The sequence below is a fragment of the Aquarana catesbeiana genome, linkage group LG09 (assembly GCF_042186555.1).
Source record: "Aquarana catesbeiana isolate 2022-GZ linkage group LG09, ASM4218655v1, whole genome shotgun sequence".
In the NCBI taxonomy this organism is placed as follows: domain Eukaryota; kingdom Metazoa; phylum Chordata; class Amphibia; order Anura; family Ranidae; genus Aquarana; species Aquarana catesbeiana.
In genome coordinates, this window is record NC_133332.1 from 35694274 (window position 1) to 35714503 (window position 20230).

Sequence of the window (20230 nt, forward strand, 5' to 3'; positions counted from 1 at the left end):
TGAAAGTCTTGGGAGGGGGTGGACATAGGCCTTTTGGCTTGGTTTGCCCTCTCCTTTGAGGGGTCTCTCTTCGGGAGAGCCCCACTGTACTTGGGTTGGTCTGCTTCGGCAGTCCTTCCAGTTGTGGGGGTCCGCCTGGTTTCGGCCAGATGGACCCTTTGTCTGAGTACCTCAGTCCCTGTCTGGAGCCTAACGCCCCGGGGGATCAGGGTAAGGTCCTTCCCTAGTGGAGGACTCTGTACACCCGTTGCACTTTTTTGTGTTTCACTCTCTATGTGTGGGCACTTTTTTTGGCACCGGGTGGAAGTTTTTGAGGTGTGTTTTGCACGCCACTGGCTTTTCGATAGAGTGATTATTGCTAATTGTATTCAATGCAGCTATAATAATATATCTCTCTGATGGTCAGACTGGAGTAAGCGGTGTTATTGACGGAGGCACTCAGTGGAGTGTGGGATAGGATCCGTCACAATTGGTGGCAAGCTCTGGGATGCCTCCTCTTGCCTAGGCACACCCAAATCACCACCGGGACCCCCTGCTCCTAACAGCAGATGGAACATCACTACGCCAGACTCAAGCGCAGCACCTTGAAGGATCTCTTGGAAGCCCGTGGAAAAGTCTCCAGCAACAAATCATCACCGAACTAATGGAGATTGACCAGGCCAGCAACCCACCAGCAGACACCTCAGAGGCGACAGAGTTCCAGCGTGACGTCCAGTGGCAACTGGCCTTGTATGGTACTCACCCCCCGCAGGAGGTTATCAGTCAAGTATTAACAGAGGTGTCCCAGCTGCGAATGGCTGAACTCCAGCGGGACCAAGGAGCATCAGTTATGTTCAACCGGGAAGCTCCAGCGGCCCGTAAAAAGCTACCCTATGCCGCCTTCCGCATGTTTCAAGATGGTGAAGAGGAGATGGATGTTTACCTGCAAATGTTTGAGTGGCAAATGCGGTCTCCAAGGTGTCAATAAAGCAGATTGGGTCACGCTCCTGGTCAGCCGTCTCACAGGAAGGGCTGCAGAGGCGTACAATAATGTCCCTGATGAGATCAGCCAGGACTATGACCGGGTAAAAGAAAGACTATTGGCTCGCTTCGGCATTACTCCAGAGGCACACCGTTTGAGGTTTCGCAACCTCCGCCGAAAGGAGAGAGAGCCTTACACAGAATGGGCTCATCAAATGACCTGAGCAGCGGAGAGTTGGATGACCAGCTGCCAAGCTGTTACCATGGCAGATGCACTCCAGCTAATCCTCCTGGAACAATTCTACGATCATACCCCACATGAAGTTAGAGACTGGGTAAAGGATCGGCGGCCAGTCACAGTAGATGAAGCTGCCACCCTAGCTGACTAATACATGGATTCAAGGCGGACTGTACAACCAGAGCCTAAGACCCCAGCTCGGCCTGTCCCCAACATTCCACGGAGCGTTGCCCCTCCACACCAGCCATCGATCCCCAGCCCCACTCAGCTACCATCTTCACGAGGAAAAGGGGACCTCTGCTACAGATGCAACCAAGCAGGGCATGTTAGGAGGTATTGTCCGCAGAATGTTTCCCAGGACGCGTGGAACAACAGGCCCCTTGGACCTGCCCGGGCTGCTGCACACTGTCTGGAGAGAGATGATGTGACTTACCCAAGCGAGGAGAATATTGGAATTCTACATGAGGCAGACCCTGTGCAAGCTGCCACTACAGATAATCGTTTGCACCATCGACAAGCCGTGTGGATTAATGGTCGGGCTGCCCAGGGACTGCGGGACACGGGAGCTACTATTACCCTGATACAGTCCCGAATGATAAACCCGGCATTTTTAGTAACCCTCCCTCCCCCAACTGCTAAGTCAGCTGATCCCAATTCTCTATCCTCAATCATCTATCTGCTGACTTTGCCAAACCCATACACACTATACCCACCTCTTTTGTGCTCTGATTTATGGATGAATTCCCCAAAGCATGTAGTGCAAGGGCCTGCCTGTATACTTTCCAATGGTACTGTTTGAATTTTTAAGATTCTATTATTATCTTGAGTCAGGTAATAGCAGAATGTTTAAATGTGCTCAAATACAAACATAAAATCTAAATCAAAAATGGCTTAAAATCCAAAAAATAAATAAATAAATAAAACATTCTGTCAGATGTGACAAATAACAATATATTCAGGGAATCCCAATAAAAAAACAAAAAAATAAGTTTGTGAGAAGTGTGTGTGAATATGAGCAGCAAAACGACTTAATTCTTGTCACATTATAAAGAAGAAGAGAGTGCGCTGTATTAAACCATTTTTTACATTGCAGCGTGACGAAAGTGCTGTATCCATTGCGAACGCTAAGTTTACCAGAACGAGCTGTTCCGTGTCGGAATTTCTTCTGAGCATGCATGGCACTTTGTGCGTCGGAACAGGCCACACACGGTCAGATTTGACGCGATCGGATTTTGTTGTCGGAAAATTTTATCTCCTGCTGTCCAACTTTGTGTGTTGGAAAATCCGATCGAAAATGTCCGATGGAGCCCACACACGGTCGGAATTTCTGACAACACGCTCCGATCGGACATTTTCCATCGGAAAATCCGACCGTGTGTACGGGGCATTAGAATTTAAATGGTCAGGCGGACCATTTCCATCTCACTGCCCCATAGAGGAGCGTGGGCTGTGTCCGCTCTGCATAGTCGGTCTTTTATCGTTTATATAATAAAAAATGAAAAATCCAGAGGTGATCAAATAGCACCAAAGGAAAGCTCTATTTGTTGGAAAAAAATGTTATAAACTTGATTTTTTTTCTTCAATAGATTTTTATTGTTTTTTTTCAGGGAGTTACAAACAGGGGGAAGGATACACACAGGTGGTGTTGACAAATACATTGTCTATACCTGCAAACAATATTACAATATAAAATTAAGCTAAAGTTAACAGTAACATCATAAATTTCATTTGTGTATAGTGTTGCATGATCGCACAATCGTCAATAAAATTAACGCAGTGCCAAAAAGCAAAAAAATGGCCTGGTCATGAAAGGAGGTAAATCTTCTGGAGCTGAAGTGGTTATCACATGTACAATAAACAGCAATTTCCAGTTTGAGAAGCAGCCTGTAATGTGATTGCACAATCTACTCCCTCTGTGCTTCTGGAGCCTTTATTTGTGACATAGTTTCCTTGTAGCTGTTTAGAAAAGAAATGAATTCTCAAGCTTACTAGAGCTCAAAAAAGTGGCCTGATCTCAGTTATCCAATCATTGAGCTGTGGGAAAGTCCCATAGAATGTAGCTGATATTTAACTTATCAGTTATTTCAGCATAATAGAAGACACAGATCTTTAAGATGTCTCTATTAGGCTATGTCCTGATAAACCATCTGTGTTTATTGATTGTCTGGACAGGTTAGTGTGTCTATTTTCCTTTTTTTAATTATTGATGTATTTGTTTCATCATTTAGTGGTAGTGATCTTGGCTTCAATCACATCACATTATCACAAGAAATCTGCACTTTTGCAGGTTTTTTTTACCATTGCTTTTTATGTTCATTTTTCATGTTTTTACGTTGTGTCTAGAGAGATATATATATAGCATCTGTGCATGCTGATGTAAATCTGATTAGCACTTCAGCCCCAGGCCTATGCTAACACTTCTCTCCTACATGTATAAACCAGCATTTTATATTTTTTAAGCAGAGGCCCTAGAAAATAAAATGGTGGATGTTGCAATTTGTTCTGTCGCACAGTATTTGCTCAGTGGTTTTTCAAACACAATATTTTTTGAAAAAAATACACTTTACATTTTAATGCACAAAAACACAATATAATATGCAATTGTTTGGTACAATATAAAAGAATAAATAGATGCCTAACATGTCATGCTTTAAAATGACGCATGCTTGTTACAAACTACAGTACTTAAAATTCTTCATAGGCGACGCTTCAAAAGCTTTTACAGGTTACCAGTTAAGAGTTACCCAGGAGATCTGATGCTAGAATGCTTGCTCTGATGTTCACGGCAATACCTCACATGTGTGGTGAAATCGCCATTTACGTATGCGTGAGGGACTGACACGCTTGTTTGCCTTTGTGCATCATTTATTATTTATTTTATTAGAATTTTCTTTTACACTGTAACTTTAATTTTTTATTTTAGATGTCAATGAACAACATCTTAGCAATAAGCATAACAGGTCCTCTTTACTGAGACATCTGGGGGTATATTAGACCCCATATCTCTCCTCTGGCCTCAAAAGCATGCTTTTAAAAGCCAAGAATTGCTTGTTTACATTCTGGCAAAACTGGAAGTGACACAATACTCATCTCTCCTGGTTTCTTATACCATAGAGATGACTGGGGAAGATCTGGTCGCCGTTCACCTTTACGGTAAGCCAGAAGAGCCACCAGTTTCAGTCCTGGGCCCCCTGGTGGGACTGAAAAGCCCAGCAAGGCACCGGAGGAGAGGGGGAGAGGATCCCCTTCTGCAGCCTGTTAAAGCGATCCGGTGGCTAATTAGCCACTAGGCTTGCTTTTACATTAACCACCCCAACCTGGGGTTTGCGCGGGTACATCACAGAGGCTGAAATGGTTAATTTTTTTAATATACCAGTACCTACTTATTTGTTTTCCACTTCCTGGTTTCCCTGAACATAGTGGTGATGGTCAAGTTCCTCCACCCCAAACTCGCTCAACCATGTTTTTATAGAGCTTGCTTTGTGCACTGGTCCAAATCATTTGGTGGAGGTGGGATTATGATATGGGGTTGTTTTTCAGGGGTTGGGCTTTGGCCCCTTAGTTCCAGTTAAGGTGTCAGCATACCAAGACATTTTGGACAATTTCATGCTCCCAACATTGTGGGAACAGTTTGGGGATGGCCCCTTCCTGTTCCAACATGACTGCGTACCAATGCACAAAGCAAGGTCCATAAAGACATGGATGAGCAAGTTTGGGGTGGAGGAACTTGACTGGCCTGCACAGAGTCCTGACCTCAACCGGATAGAACCCCTTTGGGATGAATTAGAGTGGAGACTGCAAGCCAGGGCTTCTTGTCCACATCAGTGCCTGACCTCACAAATGCGCTTCTGGTCAAACATTTCCTTAGACACACTCCAAAACTTTGTGGAGAGCCTTCCCAGGAGAGTTTAAGCTGTTATTGCTGCAAAGGTTGGGCCAACTCAATATTGAACCCTACGGACTAAGACAGGGATGCCATTAAAGTTCATGTGTGTTTAAAGACAGGTGTCCCAATATTTTTGGTATTATAGTGTATGTGAGTTAGGGACTTTAGATTGTAAGCCTTGAGGGCAGGGACTTATATGAATTTACAATATATATATATATATATATATATATATATATATATATATATATATATATATTCAATGCTATATAATTAATTGTAATAAATAAAATAAACCTATAAAGCAAAAGTCACAGAGGTGTAGGTAAGTGTTTATTTCCCCCCTATACATTATTGGCATGTTTTTTGAGACGGAAGGGGAGAGATCATGTTTTCTACAAAATTTACTGGCCATAAAATCTTGAGCTTTTTTGCTTTTCCTTTGTAGACTGGGGGTAAATATGTTGACGTAGGAGCATGAAGTTGGTAATATAAGTGGCATATTCTGTATGACATTGAACTTGTTAAATTAACATAATCACAGTATGTATTACATTGGTGGTATGACTTCCTTCTCATTTTTATAGAGGTTTGTACTCTCACGTGATAATGGAATTCGGTAAAACAAACATTTGTAAATTGCTCGATCTCCTGACTATCTATATATATAGCTGTGCACTGTGATTCTTCCCTCCAGTCACTACATCACTATCTGAAGCTAAACTCCGATATAAGCAAATATTGCTTAAGTATTAAAATCGTGTATCTTGAATCTTGTTGTGCTTTGTGTATTTCTTCCAGATCTGTGAAGTAATCCAGTGTGAGACTTTCCCTCTATGTAGGAGTTTCCTGTAATAAAGACCGGTCACTGCTGCTCTCTCCTTGTACAGGGTGACTGGTCTTGTCTCCGCCCCCTCCTGTAGTTTCCTGTAAGCAGTCTGTGGTGGGTGTGGCCTATCAGGTCCCTCCCACAGTTCTGCTCTCTGAACAGGTTTGTACAACACATTGATGATGTTGTTGCTACTTTTACAGGGTAATATGTTGGTTTGCAAAGGAATTTGGCGCACACAAAATGGATTTATTTCCCAGTTCACATTGAGTGCGGCTTTGCAATCGTTCAATTTCACCTGCAATCGAACTATTTGAAAGCCACATCTCAGTGCAACTTTGAAGACATCAGTGCAGCTTCATGCACAGATGTCTATTGAAGTCGCACCCAAAATCCCCAAAAGTAGTGCATGCACTACTTTTTCAAACCGCAAAGTCAGCGTCGTATCAATTTGAACACTGCCATTGCTGGCAATTGCCTGTCAAATCGCATGACAAATCGCTCCAATGTGAACGGTGGCTTTAGGCTATTGAGGAATATATTTAAAGTGTTACTAAACCCAGGACTCTGCATTCACTATATCTGGTCTCCCGCAGTACACAGAACATGGAAATGCAATTATTTTAGTAAATACAAACTGCTAAATACCTTTTCTCATCAGCAGTATATAGCAATCTATCAGTGTCAGGTGAAAGCTTGTAGGAGGAGTTTTCGTTCTCCTCTGATTGTCCTATGGGGCTGCAGGACCCCTGACCCTCTGTCTGTACAGTGCTGATTGGCCCTGTGCTGATCACATGCACCCTCCCATGAAAAAAAAAAAACAACTGTCTAGCAATACACACCAAACTGAGCATGTGCAGAGTGACTCCAAAAGCTCTCTATCTTGAAGAGATTGAGGACAGTAGAAGAAGGGGAGGATCAGAGAAGACAGACTCAAACAACCTTTTTAGACAATGTGCAGGATTAACCCCTTAGGTTCCACAGTGAGTATAACAAGCACAATTTACTGCATATACAGACTGAATTTACTGATGTGGGTTTAGTAACACTTTAAAGTAATGTCGCGGACACTGGCTGCAAGTACCTTTTTCTGTCTACATTCACCCTGTTGTTTGGTATTTCTATATTAATCTTTTATTTTTTTTTTGGACTTGCCCAAAGACTATTCTTGGTTGTTTATTCTGAACAAAACATGATTCTTGAAGGAGCTGATCACATTAACCTGCGGAGACGAACTGTCTGGTCATTAGGTTTGCCTTAAGTGTTGTGTTAATTAACATGTTAATTATATTATTGTCTTTTAAGTTTTTGCTAGAGGGGAGGGGGGAGTGTCCATGAGTCAGCCCTACCTCGTTATCTAACCCCTTGTGTTAAATGTGTATAAAAAGGCTGTATTCTGTCCAATAAAGCATTCAAGATTCTACAAGCTATTTTCGGCTAGACTTGTATTCAATGCAGCTATAATAATATATCTCTCTGATGGTCAGACTGGAGGAAGCGGTGTTATTGACGGAGGCACTCAGTGGAGTGTGGGATAGGATCCGTCACAATTGGTGGCAAGCTCTGGGATGCCTCCTCTTGCCTAGGCACACCCAAATCACCACCGGGACCCCCTGCTCCTAACAGCAGATGGAACATCACTACGCCAGACTCAAGCGCAGCACCTTGAAGGATCTCTTGGAAGCCCGTGGAAAAGTCTCCAGCAACAAATCCAAAGCGACTCTCATCACCGAACTAATGGAGATTGACCAGGCCAGCAACCCACCAGCAAACACCTCAGAGGCGACAGAGTTCCAGCGTGACGTCCAGTGGCAACTGGCCTTGTATGGTACTCACCCCCCGCAGGAGGTTATCAGTCAAGTATTAACAGAGGTGTCCCAGCTGCGAATGGCTGAACTCCAGCGGGACCAAGGAGCATCAGTTATGTTCAACCGGGAAGCTCCAGCGGCCCGCAAAAAGCTACCCTATGCCGCCTTCCGCATGTTTCAAGAGGAGATGGATGTTTACCTGCAAATGTTTGAGTGGCAAATGCGGTCTCCAAGGTGTCAATAAAGCAGATTGGGTCACGCTCCTGGTCAGCCGTCTCACAGGAAGGGCTGCAGAGGCGTACAATAATGTCCCTGATGAGATCAGCCAGGACTATGACCGGGTAAAAGAAAGACTATTGGCTCGCTTCGGCATTACTCCAGAGGCACACCGTTTGAGGTTTCGCAACCTCCGCCGAAAGGAGAGAGAGCCTTACACAGAATGGGCTCATCAAATGACCTGAGCAGCGGAGAGTTGGATGACCAGCTGCCAAGCTGTTACCATGGCAGATGCACTCCAGCTAATCCTCCTGGAACAATTCTACGATCATACCCCACATGAAGTTAGAGACTGGGTAAAGGATCGGCGGCCAGTCACAGTAGATGAAGCTGCCACCCTAGCTGACTAATACATGGATTCAAGGCGGACTGTACAACCAGAGCCTAAGACCCCAGCTCGGCCTGTCCCCAACATTCCACGGAGCGTTGCCCCTCCACACCAGCCATCGATCCCCAGCCCCACTCAGCTACCATCTTCACGAGGAAAAGGGGACCTCTGCTACAGATGCAACCAAGCAGGGCATGTTAGGAGGTATTGTCCGCAGAATGTTTCCCAGGACGCGTGGAACAACAGGCCCCTTGGACCTGCCCGGGCTGCTGCACACTGTCTGGAGAGAGATGATGTGACTTACCCAAGCGAGGAGAATATTGGAATTCTACATGAGGCAGACCCTGTGCAAGCTGCCACTACAGATAATCGTTTGCACCATCGACAAGCCGTGTGGATTAATGGTCGGGCTGCCCAGGGACTGCGGGACACGGGAGCTACTATTACCCTGATACAGTCCCGAATGATAAACCCGGCATTTTTAGTAACCCTCCCTCCCCCAACTGCTAAGTCAGCTGATCCCAATTCTCTATCCTCAATCATCTATCTGCTGACTTTGCCAAACCCATACACACTATACCCACCTCTTTTGTGCTCTGATTTATGGATGAATTCCCCAAAGCATGTAGTGCAAGGGCCTGCCTGTATACTTTCCAATGGTACTGTTTGAATTTTTAAGATTCTATTATTATCTTGAGTCAGGTAATAGCAGAATGTTTAAATGTGCTCAAATACAAACATAAAATCTAAATCAAAAATGGCTTAAAATCCAAAAAATAAATAAATAAATAAAACATTCTGTCAGATGTGACAAATAACAATATATTCAGGGAATCCCAATAAAAAAACAAAAAAATAAGTTTGTGAGAAGTGTGTGTGAATATGAGCAGCAAAACGACTTAATTCTTGTCACATTATAAAGAAGAAGAGAGTGCGCTGTATTAAACCATTTTTTACATTGCAGCGTGACGAAAGTGCTGTATCCATTGCGAACGCTAAGTTTACCAGAACGAGCTGTTCCGTGTCGGAATTTCTTCTGAGCATGCATGGCACTTTGTGCGTCGGAACAGGCCACACACGGTCAGATTTGACGCGATCGGATTTTGTTGTCGGAAAATTTTATCTCCTGCTGTCCAACTTTGTGTGTTGGAAAATCCGATCGAAAATGTCCGATGGAGCCCACACACGGTCGGAATTTCTGACAACACGCTCCGATCGGACATTTTCCATCGGAAAATCCGACCGTGTGTACGGGGCATTAGAATTTAAATGGTCAGGCGGACCATTTCCATCTCACTGCCCCATAGAGGAGCGTGGGCTGTGTCCGCTCTGCATAGTCGGTCTTTTATCGTTTATATAATAAAAAATGAAAAATCCAGAGGTGATCAAATAGCACCAAAGGAAAGCTCTATTTGTTGGAAAAAAATGTTATAAACTTGATTTTTTTTCTTCAATAGATTTTTATTGTTTTTTTTCAGGGAGTTACAAACAGGGGGAAGGATACACACAGGTGGTGTTGACAAATACATTGTCTATACCTGCAAACAATATTACAATATAAAATTAAGCTAAAGTTAACAGTAACATCATAAATTTCATTTGTGTATAGTGTTGCATGATCGCACAATCGTCAATAAAATTAACGCAGTGCCAAAAAGCAAAAAAATGGCCTGGTCATGAAAGGAGGTAAATCTTCTGGAGCTGAAGTGGTTATCACATGTACAATAAACAGCAATTTCCAGTTTGAGAAGCAGCCTGTAATGTGATTGCACAATCTACTCCCTCTGTGCTTCTGGAGCCTTTATTTGTGACATAGTTTCCTTGTAGCTGTTTAGAAAAGAAATGAATTCTCAAGCTTACTAGAGCTCAAAAAAGTGGCCTGATCTCAGTTATCCAATCATTGAGCTGTGGGAAAGTCCCATAGAATGTAGCTGATATTTAACTTATCAGTTATTTCAGCATAATAGAAGACACAGATCTTTAAGATGTCTCTATTAGGCTATGTCCTGATAAACCATCTGTGTTTATTGATTGTCTGGACAGGTTAGTGTGTCTATTTTCCTTTTTTTAATTATTGATGTATTTGTTTCATCATTTAGTGGTAGTGATCTTGGCTTCAATCACATCACATTATCACAAGAAATCTGCACTTTTGCAGGTTTTTTTTACCATTGCTTTTTATGTTCATTTTTCATGTTTTTACGTTGTGTCTAGAGAGATATATATATAGCATCTGTGCATGCTGATGTAAATCTGATTAGCACTTCAGCCCCAGGCCTATGCTAACACTTCTCTCCTACATGTATAAACCAGCATTTTATATTTTTTAAGCAGAGGCCCTAGAAAATAAAATGGTGGATGTTGCAATTTGTTCTGTCGCACAGTATTTGCTCAGTGGTTTTTCAAACACAATATTTTTTGAAAAAAATACACTTTACATTTTAATGCACAAAAACACAATATAATATGCAATTGTTTGGTACAATATAAAAGAATAAATAGATGCCTAACATGTCATGCTTTAAAATGACGCATGCTTGTTACAAACTACAGTACTTAAAATTCTTCATAGGCGACGCTTCAAAAGCTTTTACAGGTTACCAGTTAAGAGTTACCCAGGAGATCTGATGCTAGAATGCTTGCTCTGATGTTCACGGCAATACCTCACATGTGTGGTGAAATCGCCATTTACGTATGCGTGAGGGACTGACACGCTTGTTTGCCTTTGTGCATCATTTATTATTTATTTTATTAGAATTTTCTTTTACACTGTAACTTTAATTTTTTATTTTAGATGTCAATGAACAACATCTTAGCAATAAGCATAACAGGTCCTCTTTACTGAGACATCTGGGGGTATATTAGACCCCATATCTCTCCTCTGGCCTCAAAAGCATGCTTTTAAAAGCCAAGAATTGCTTGTTTACATTCTGGCAAAACTGGAAGTGACACAATACTCATCTCTCCTGGTTTCTTATACCATAGAGATGACTGGGGAAGATCTGGTCGCCGTTCACCTTTACGGTAAGCCAGAAGAGCCACCAGTTTCAGTCCTGGGCCCCCTGGTGGGACTGAAAAGCCCAGCAAGGCACCGGAGGAGAGGGGGAGAGGATCCCCTTCTGCAGCCTGTTAAAGCGATCCGGTGGCTAATTAGCCACTAGGCTTGCTTTTACATTAACCACCCCAACCTGGGGTTTGCGCGGGTACATCACAGAGGCTGAAATGGTTAATTTTTTTAATATACCAGTACCTACTTATTTGTTTTCCACTTCCTGGTTTCCCTGAACATAGTGGTGATGGTCAAGTTCCTCCACCCCAAACTCGCTCAACCATGTTTTTATAGAGCTTGCTTTGTGCACTGGTCCAAATCATTTGGTGGAGGTGGGATTATGATATGGGGTTGTTTTTCAGGGGTTGGGCTTTGGCCCCTTAGTTCCAGTTAAGGTGTCAGCATACCAAGACATTTTGGACAATTTCATGCTCCCAACATTGTGGGAACAGTTTGGGGATGGCCCCTTCCTGTTCCAACATGACTGCGTACCAATGCACAAAGCAAGGTCCATAAAGACATGGATGAGCAAGTTTGGGGTGGAGGAACTTGACTGGCCTGCACAGAGTCCTGACCTCAACCGGATAGAACCCCTTTGGGATGAATTAGAGTGGAGACTGCAAGCCAGGGCTTCTTGTCCACATCAGTGCCTGACCTCACAAATGCGCTTCTGGTCAAACATTTCCTTAGACACACTCCAAAACTTTGTGGAGAGCCTTCCCAGGAGAGTTTAAGCTGTTATTGCTGCAAAGGTTGGGCCAACTCAATATTGAACCCTACGGACTAAGACAGGGATGCCATTAAAGTTCATGTGTGTTTAAAGACAGGTGTCCCAATATTTTTGGTATTATAGTGTATGTGAGTTAGGGACTTTAGATTGTAAGCCTTGAGGGCAGGGACTTATATGAATTTACAATATATATTGACTCGGTTGAATTGATGATAGGCAACTCCTATCCTCATATTGATTAGTGGTTCCAAATTAATAATAACTACTGCAGTAGGGAACAGACACAAAAGATACGCTCAGCATCTTTCCAAATTACTGTTCTGCCTTATTATGACGCAATTGAAGGTTTTTATGCACATGATTACGTAGGTATCACATTAATATTACAATTGTACATTTATGGTAACAAGGGGCGTTACATAGGCAGGCTAATTCTAATCAGGACTCGAAAGAATGTAAACATTTACTGAAAACATTATTAGTGCCGTGTGCACAGTGAGGGCCGTGTGCAATACATACAAAATACAATACAATTATATACAGAACTTACAAATTTCCATTACAGTCTCCCCTCTTTTGATCAATATTTTGATCACTAACCATACCTGCTATCACCTTTAACCTGGAACCTCCAAACGCTTAGGTGGAGGTAGTCCTGGCCAAAGAGGCAAAAACTCCATTGTGGAGAAAATAATAGCTGAGCAATTTTTTCATTACAAAATGACTTTTCATTGTGAAAAACAAATGATTGATAAGACATATTTACAGAGTACTGGCTGTACACTCCTGTGGCCAGAATGGCCTTCTAGCTGAATTGTGGACATGCTGACTTATCAGCATATGTAAACACAGACAATTCTACATGAAATGGAAGACGCACAAAAGACAAATATGACTTCAACTTGGCTGAACTACTTTTCAAATACATATATCCCTTACAATTAAAGTAATTGAATCAAAAAGTACCCTAGACTGTGATCACAAGAGGGAAACAAATCAAACACAGAGATTTCTTTAATTTAGTCATTTTTGCAGTGTCTGGTGTGGATCCAGGTGACTTTTCCTTCAAGTTTTGCAAAAACTGTAAATGAAATAGATGCTGTATTGAGTCTCCAAACATTTCCTTATATATAAATGTCTCTTAACAATCCAAAAGTCACCTGGCTTTAGTTTTAGATCCTTCCAAACTTTTAGGATCTGGAATTAGGGAGAAAACACATAAATGAGTTTGTAAAAAACCTTAAAAGATCATCAGCATTCTCCGTGAGATCCGAATGGAGGACTTCAGCTGCTGAGACAAAATATAAGCAAGTGAGTAACACACTCCCAAACCAAATCCCATAGGGAGAGAGTCCAACATCCCCTTAGGGGCTTGATAAAATTTAAGAAAACATTCAGGCAAAAGTTTTCTAGTTTCTTACTCTACTTTGTCTGATACATTGTAGACAGTAGGGGGTGTAAAAATAAAACCGCAAAACTTGTAGTAAGGACTCTCCTATAAAAATGATTTCCTCTGTTACTCTCTGTACTTTCTGGCACTCTGTACTTACAAACTACTTCTGATAACACTTTTTACTGTGGCCTTTGCAGTAGCATTTGCCACTGGACATCCAAAAAACATGTCCATACAGACAAAATGCATATTTGTAAGATCCTGACTTGGGCATCTGGATATATCTTTTTTGTAATCTCTGGAAGGGATGTTCAGCTTTTGGTAACACCTTTGGTAACAGGTAAAACAAGAAGTGGTATGTTATAAAAACAACTGTGGAGAACCCTGGCTCTATCCCACGCTCATTTACTAAGGCAGCCATAACTGCTTGTGACTCATGACACGGTCCATGTGTCAAGCTGAAGGGAAAAGAGTGGCTGGCAGACATAAATGATCACCTTTTCCAAAGTCCTGTTTCATAAGAAGTTGCCCCCTGTGGACCACTTGTTCTTCTCGTTCTGGGGTCCTTAAAGTTGAATTATTAATCCCAGCTATACTGGGCCAGAACTAGGGTGGAATCTGTGAGTTGCACAGACCCATCAAGTGTCCGGGGCTGTAAATGCAGCATCCTTAGTCACCTGGTCTGCTTCCATGTGTGAAAGTTAATATGGCTACCTCAGCAAGAACCTGGAAGGCTGAAAACAGCCGATCAAATTAACTTGGCATGCTTGGTTGGTTTACCTGCCGAAGTAAAAACAAACTTCTGGCCCTTTAAATGGAACCAAAAGCTCTCTATATCTCGACTATCTATATAAATATACACTCTTTTTATAGCTCACAGGCTTTGCTAAAACATGGAGCTCTGCTTCTTGAGCTGGGGAAAAAGGATCCAATGACTTTGAATACAGAGTATCCTTCTGGGTGATAAACTGCATCCTCAAATCTACAAAAAATGTAATATCTGGGTCTTCAGGGAGTGTGTCCCGCACTGGGCTCACAGCAGCTGATTCCTACACCATCAATTTAACACATGTGGTTTTTCCTTTCTTTTGAATAAATGTCCACATTTTTCATTGTTAGATTTGTACATAAATAAACTCATATTTTAAACCTTTCATTAGACAAACATTTAGTTATCTGTATATTTGCTGCACAGAATGTCGGACCATTAAAAATTAAATGTTTGACCAAAACAATATCTAACTTTGTCTAATAGCACCTTTGCATAAAAGCTACAGCTCTGATATATCAGGATGAACCCTTCATTACTGGGTCCAGCTTGCATAAATATATTACAATGGCTTGTTTTCTATCACACTGTTTGTGTAAGAACTCCAGTTTCATGTTTCAAAAGACAACTTCTTCCTGGCAATATTATAATAAATGATAACAATACCCTGCGGTCATGGAGAGATGCCCATAAATCCAAAATATTCTTCTGCTTATACCACTGTACTTACAAGAAAAAGGGGCACATCATTTCATAATCCACACATTCTGCTTTGGATTTCAAAAATAAAAATAAATAAAAACAAAAGGATCAATAATCTGTATGATGGACCAGAAAGCATCAAAAACTATAACACAACTGGCTGCAGGTGGCATCTATCCTAACAGGGTGTGTGGACTTGATGTGATGGGACTGTTATATTTAAATTTTATTTATTATTACTCTTACATCATGGACCGCACATCAAGTTATTATCAAAAACCTTACAATATCATTTTTGTAGAAGAACTTCTTATGTATCCCATCCATCTTGGCTTTGTTAAATATTATGGCAGCTTTATTCAAAATAACAACCTCATCTTAATCTTTTTTTTCTCTCAATAAGAGCTTATTGAATAAATGTAAAATTACAAAATTGTTATCTTAATCTAAACTAATCCCATTTTTACAAATTTCCCCAATAACCTGGATTTCATTTCCAACCAAAGGTTGTCTAAACCAGTTTCAATATATCTATATAATTGTTAAACTCATATTAGAAATGAATACTCATTATTACTTAATTTTACTTAATTTCCCTTTTTTAAATGCACTGTTTCCACTATCAAAGGATATTCAATTTGTGTAATACACGGTTAAATGTAACCTTCATTTTACCGTGTTTGGAAAACAGATTCAAAATAATTGTGATCACATTGTTTACCATTAGATTCGTTAACCCGGCACATTTTGTTATAAATGTTTTGTCTAAAAAACAGAAATTGGCATGATGTCCTTCCAGCTTATCACTAACCTCTCATCCCAGCCACATTCGTTCATGAGAGCACAAAGGAGGGGGTCACATCTGCGTACATGACACACACAAGCAATAGAACTAAAGGTCCCAGCATTCGCACATACATTTTTCCCATTTGTACACAACATGTGCATATCATTCTCTCACTTTCTTTTAACTCTCATTAATATTTTCCTGTCTAAATTCTACTTTCTTTATTTTTGTTCAGATATCTTTTATATCTAGCTTCTATGATCAGATGGGCAGCCAGAGTACTCATCCCATCTTCTCTCTCTGACAACATATAAAGTATTCTGTTTTACCTCTCATTTCTCTGTTTCTGACTTTAATAGTTATAGTGCCTGACTCCAAATTCATCCCACAACTTAACATGAAAATGTCCCTTTTCTGTCTAGTGTTAATGTCACCCTTGATCCATCCTGCTCACATAGATAGCTGTTTTTCTAGCTGTTTACTCTGCATGATTCTTAGTCCCTGTGGACTTTGGTAACCCAGTTACCCAATGTGGATCACTGTCCACTTTAACCATTAATCTAGGGGCTCAGTATAGGCGGAACCGCACCTTTGGTTCATATGTAGCGCTCCTCTTGCGCTGGGCATTTTTGAGGGTCTCTTACCCTTCATTCCCTTACTTAATTCAATGCCCATAATGACTGGCCAGTCTTCTCTCTTTTCTACTTGTGCCTATACCCTCTTGCCTCTAAACTACTTTATCTAGCAGATGTACTACATATACCTGTGAACAGTACTATTCTTCCCTTTCTTATTTATAACACTCCGATGGACAGTAGACAGGGACAACATAACAACATATAACCACCAATCAATACAGTTCGATTAAGGGGAGTAAAATAGGTACCCTTTGTCCCGAAAATGCCTTACCGATCAAGGAAGTCTGATAACTCAAATGTAAGCAAAAGGCTTACCTCAGCCGGCTTATTATCAGAAATTCCCGGATCGTCTCAAGCTCCTCGTTTCGGATACTCAGGGTCACCTGGAATCCCCTCCTAAGGCAAAGCTCGCCATGCATGACTCGGTTGAATTGATGATAGGCAACTCCTATCCTCATATTGATTAGTGGTTCCAAATTAATAATAACTACTGCAGTAGGGAACAGACACAAAAGATACGCTCAGCATCTTTCCAAATTACTGTTCTGCCTTATTATGACGCAATTGAAGGTTTTTATGCACATGATTACGTAGGTATCACATTAATATTACAATTGTACATTTATGGTAACAAGGGGCGTTACATAGGCAGGCTAATTCTAATCAGGACTCGAAAGAATGTAAACATTTACTGAAAACATTATTAGTGCCGTGTGCACAGTGAGGGCCGTGTGCAATACATACAAAATACAATACAATTATATACAGAACTTACAAATTTCCATTACAATATATATATATATATATATATATATATATATATATATATATATATATATATATATATATATATATATATATATTCAATGCTATATAATTAATTGTAATAAATAAAATAAACCTATAAAGCAAAAGTCACAGAGGTGTAGGTAAGTGTTTATTTCCCCCCTATACATTATTGGCATGTTTTTTGAGACGGAAGGGGAGAGATCATGTTTTCTACAAAATTTACTGGCCATAAAATCTTGAGCTTTTTTGCTTTTCCTTTGTAGACTGGGGGTAAATACCGTATTTATCGGCGTATAACACGCACAGGTGTATAACACGCACATTAACTTTAAGAGGGAAGTTTTAGGGAAAAAAAATAAATTTTAAATAAGGAACTTTGAAGCAAAATAAGGGTCAGTGCCCATCTGCAGTCTCACCATTGCCGCCAATGCAGCCCCATCAATGCCCATCTGCAGTCTCACAAGTGCCATCAATGCAACCTCATCAGTCCACATCAATGCAGCAGCCTCACCATTGCCATCAGTGCAGCCTGATTGATGCCCATTTGCAGCCTAGAGGGGACAGGGAGGGGGGCGGGACGAGCGCCGAAAGATTATATACAGTGAGAATCTCCTATGATAGACAGAACAGTGGTCCAATGGCAGCCCAGGAGACGGGACTTCCAATTACAGAGGCCGCCAAGTAAACAGGAGATTCTGTATGTAATCTGACAGCGCTCATCCTGCCCCCCTCCCTGTCCCCTCCGAGGCATCTAAAATTGAAGTATTGGCGTATAACACGCACATGCTATTTGCACCCAATTTTTAGGGTGAAAAAGTGAGTGTTATACGCCAATAAATACAGTATGTTGACGTAGGAGCATGAAGTTGGTAATATAAGTGGCATATTCTGTATGACATTGAACTTGTTAAATTAACATAATCACAGTATGTATTACATTGGTGGTATGACTTCCTTCTCATTTTTATAGAGGTTTGTACTCTCACGTGATGATGGAATTCGGTAAAACAAACATTTGTAAATTGCTCGATCTCCTGACTATCTATATATATAGCTGTGCACTGTGATTCTTCCCTCCAGTCACTACATCAGTATCTGAAGCTAAACTCCGATATAAGCAAATATTGCTTAAGTATTAAAATTGTGTATCTTGAATCTTGTTGTGCTTTGTGTATTTCTTCCAGATCTGTGAAGTAATCCAGTGTGAGACTTTCCCCTCTATGTAGGAGTTTCCTGTAATAAAGACCGGTCACTGCTGCTCTCTCCTTGTACAGGGTGACTGGTCTTGTCTCCGCCCCCTCCTGTAGTTTCCTGTAAGCAGTCTGTGGTGGGTGTGGCCTATCAGGTCCCTCCCACAGTTCTGCTCTCTGAACAGGTTTGTACAACACATTGATGATGTTGTTGCTACTTTTACAGGGTAATATGTTGGTTTGCAAAGAAATTTGGCGCACACAAAATGGATTTATTTCCCAGTTCACATTGAGTGCGGCTTTGCAATCGTTCAATTTCACCTGCAATCGAACTATTTGAAAGCCACATCTCAGTGCAACTTTGAAGACATCAGTGCAGCTTCATGCACAGATGTCTATTGAAGTCGCACCCAAAATCCCCAAAAGTAGTGCATGCACTACTTTTTCAAACCGCAAAGTCAGCGTCGTATCAATTTGAACACTGCCATTGCTGGCAATTGCCTGTCAAATCGCATGACAAATCGCTCCAATGTGAACGGTGGCTTTAGGCTATTGAGGAATATATTTAAAGTGTTACTAAACCCAGGACTCTGCATTCACTATATCTGGTCTCCCGCAGTACACAGAACATGGAAATGCAATTATTTTAGTAAATACAAACTGCTAAATACCTTTTCTCATCAGCAGTATATAGCAATCTATCAGTGTCAGGTGAAAGCTTGTAGGAGGAGTTTTCGTTCTCCTCTGATTGTCCTATGGGGCTGCAGGACCCCTGACCCTCTGTCTGTACAGTGCTGATTGGCCCTGTGCTGATCACATGCACCCTCCCATGAAAAAAAAAAAACAACTGTCTAGCAATACACACCAAACTGAGCATGTGCAGAGTGACTCCAAAAGCTCTCTATCTTGAAGAGATTGAGGACAGTAGAAGAAGGGGAGGATCAGAGAAGACAGACTCAAACAACCTTTTTAGACAATGTGCAGGATTAACCCCTTAGGTTCCACAGTGAGTATAACAAGCACAATTTACTGCATATACAGACTGAATTTACTGATGTGGGTTTAGTAACACTTTAAAGTAATGTCGCGGACACTGGCTGCAAGTACCTTTTTCTGTCTACATTCACCCTGTTGTTTGGTATTTCTATATTAATCTTTTATTTTTTTTTTGGACTTGCCCAAAGACTATTCTTGGTTGTTTATTCTGAACAAAACATGATTCTTGAAGGAGCTGATCACATTAACCTGCGGAGACGAACTGTCTGGTCATTAGGTTTGCCTTAAGTGTTGTGTTAATTAACATGTTAATTATATTATTGTCTTTTAAGTTTTTGCTAGAGGGGAGGGGGGAGTGTCCATGAGTCAGCCCTACCTCGTTATCTAACCCCTTGTGTTAAATGTGTATAAAAAGGCTGTATTCTGTCCAATAAAGCATTCAAGATTCTACAAGCTATTTTCGGCTAGACTTGTATTCAATGCAGCTATAATAATATATCTCTCTGATGGTCAGACTGGAGGAAGCGGTGTTATTGACGGAGGCACTCAGTGGAGTGTGGGATAGGATCCGTCACAATTGGTGGCAAGCTCTGGGATGCCTCCTCTTGCCTAGGCACACCCAAATCACCACCGGGACCCCCTGCTCCTAACAGCAGATGGAACATCACTACGCCAGACTCAAGCGCAGCACCTTGAAGGATCTCTTGGAAGCCCGTGGAAAAGTCTCCAGCAACAAATCCAAAGCGACTCTCATCACCGAACTAATGGAGATTGACCAGGCCAGCAACCCACCAGCAAACACCTCAGAGGCGACAGAGTTCCAGCGTGACGTCCAGTGGCAACTGGCCTTGTATGGTACTCA

At 41.4% G+C, this 20230-nt stretch overlaps 1 protein-coding gene across 1 annotated transcript in view; it reads left to right on the forward strand.

The window, feature by feature from the left end:
- The first annotated feature begins 10169 nt into the window (after positions 1-10169).
- Positions 10170-20230, forward strand: part of LOC141107512 (putative HLA class I histocompatibility antigen, alpha chain H) — a 61952-nt gene continuing 51891 nt past the window's right edge. The window contains exon 1 of the mRNA XM_073598290.1: positions 10170-10368. Within this exon, the coding sequence (XP_073454391.1) occupies positions 10311-10368 (58 nt within the window). The 5' untranslated portion in view covers positions 10170-10310. The remainder of the gene's footprint in view (positions 10369-20230) is intronic.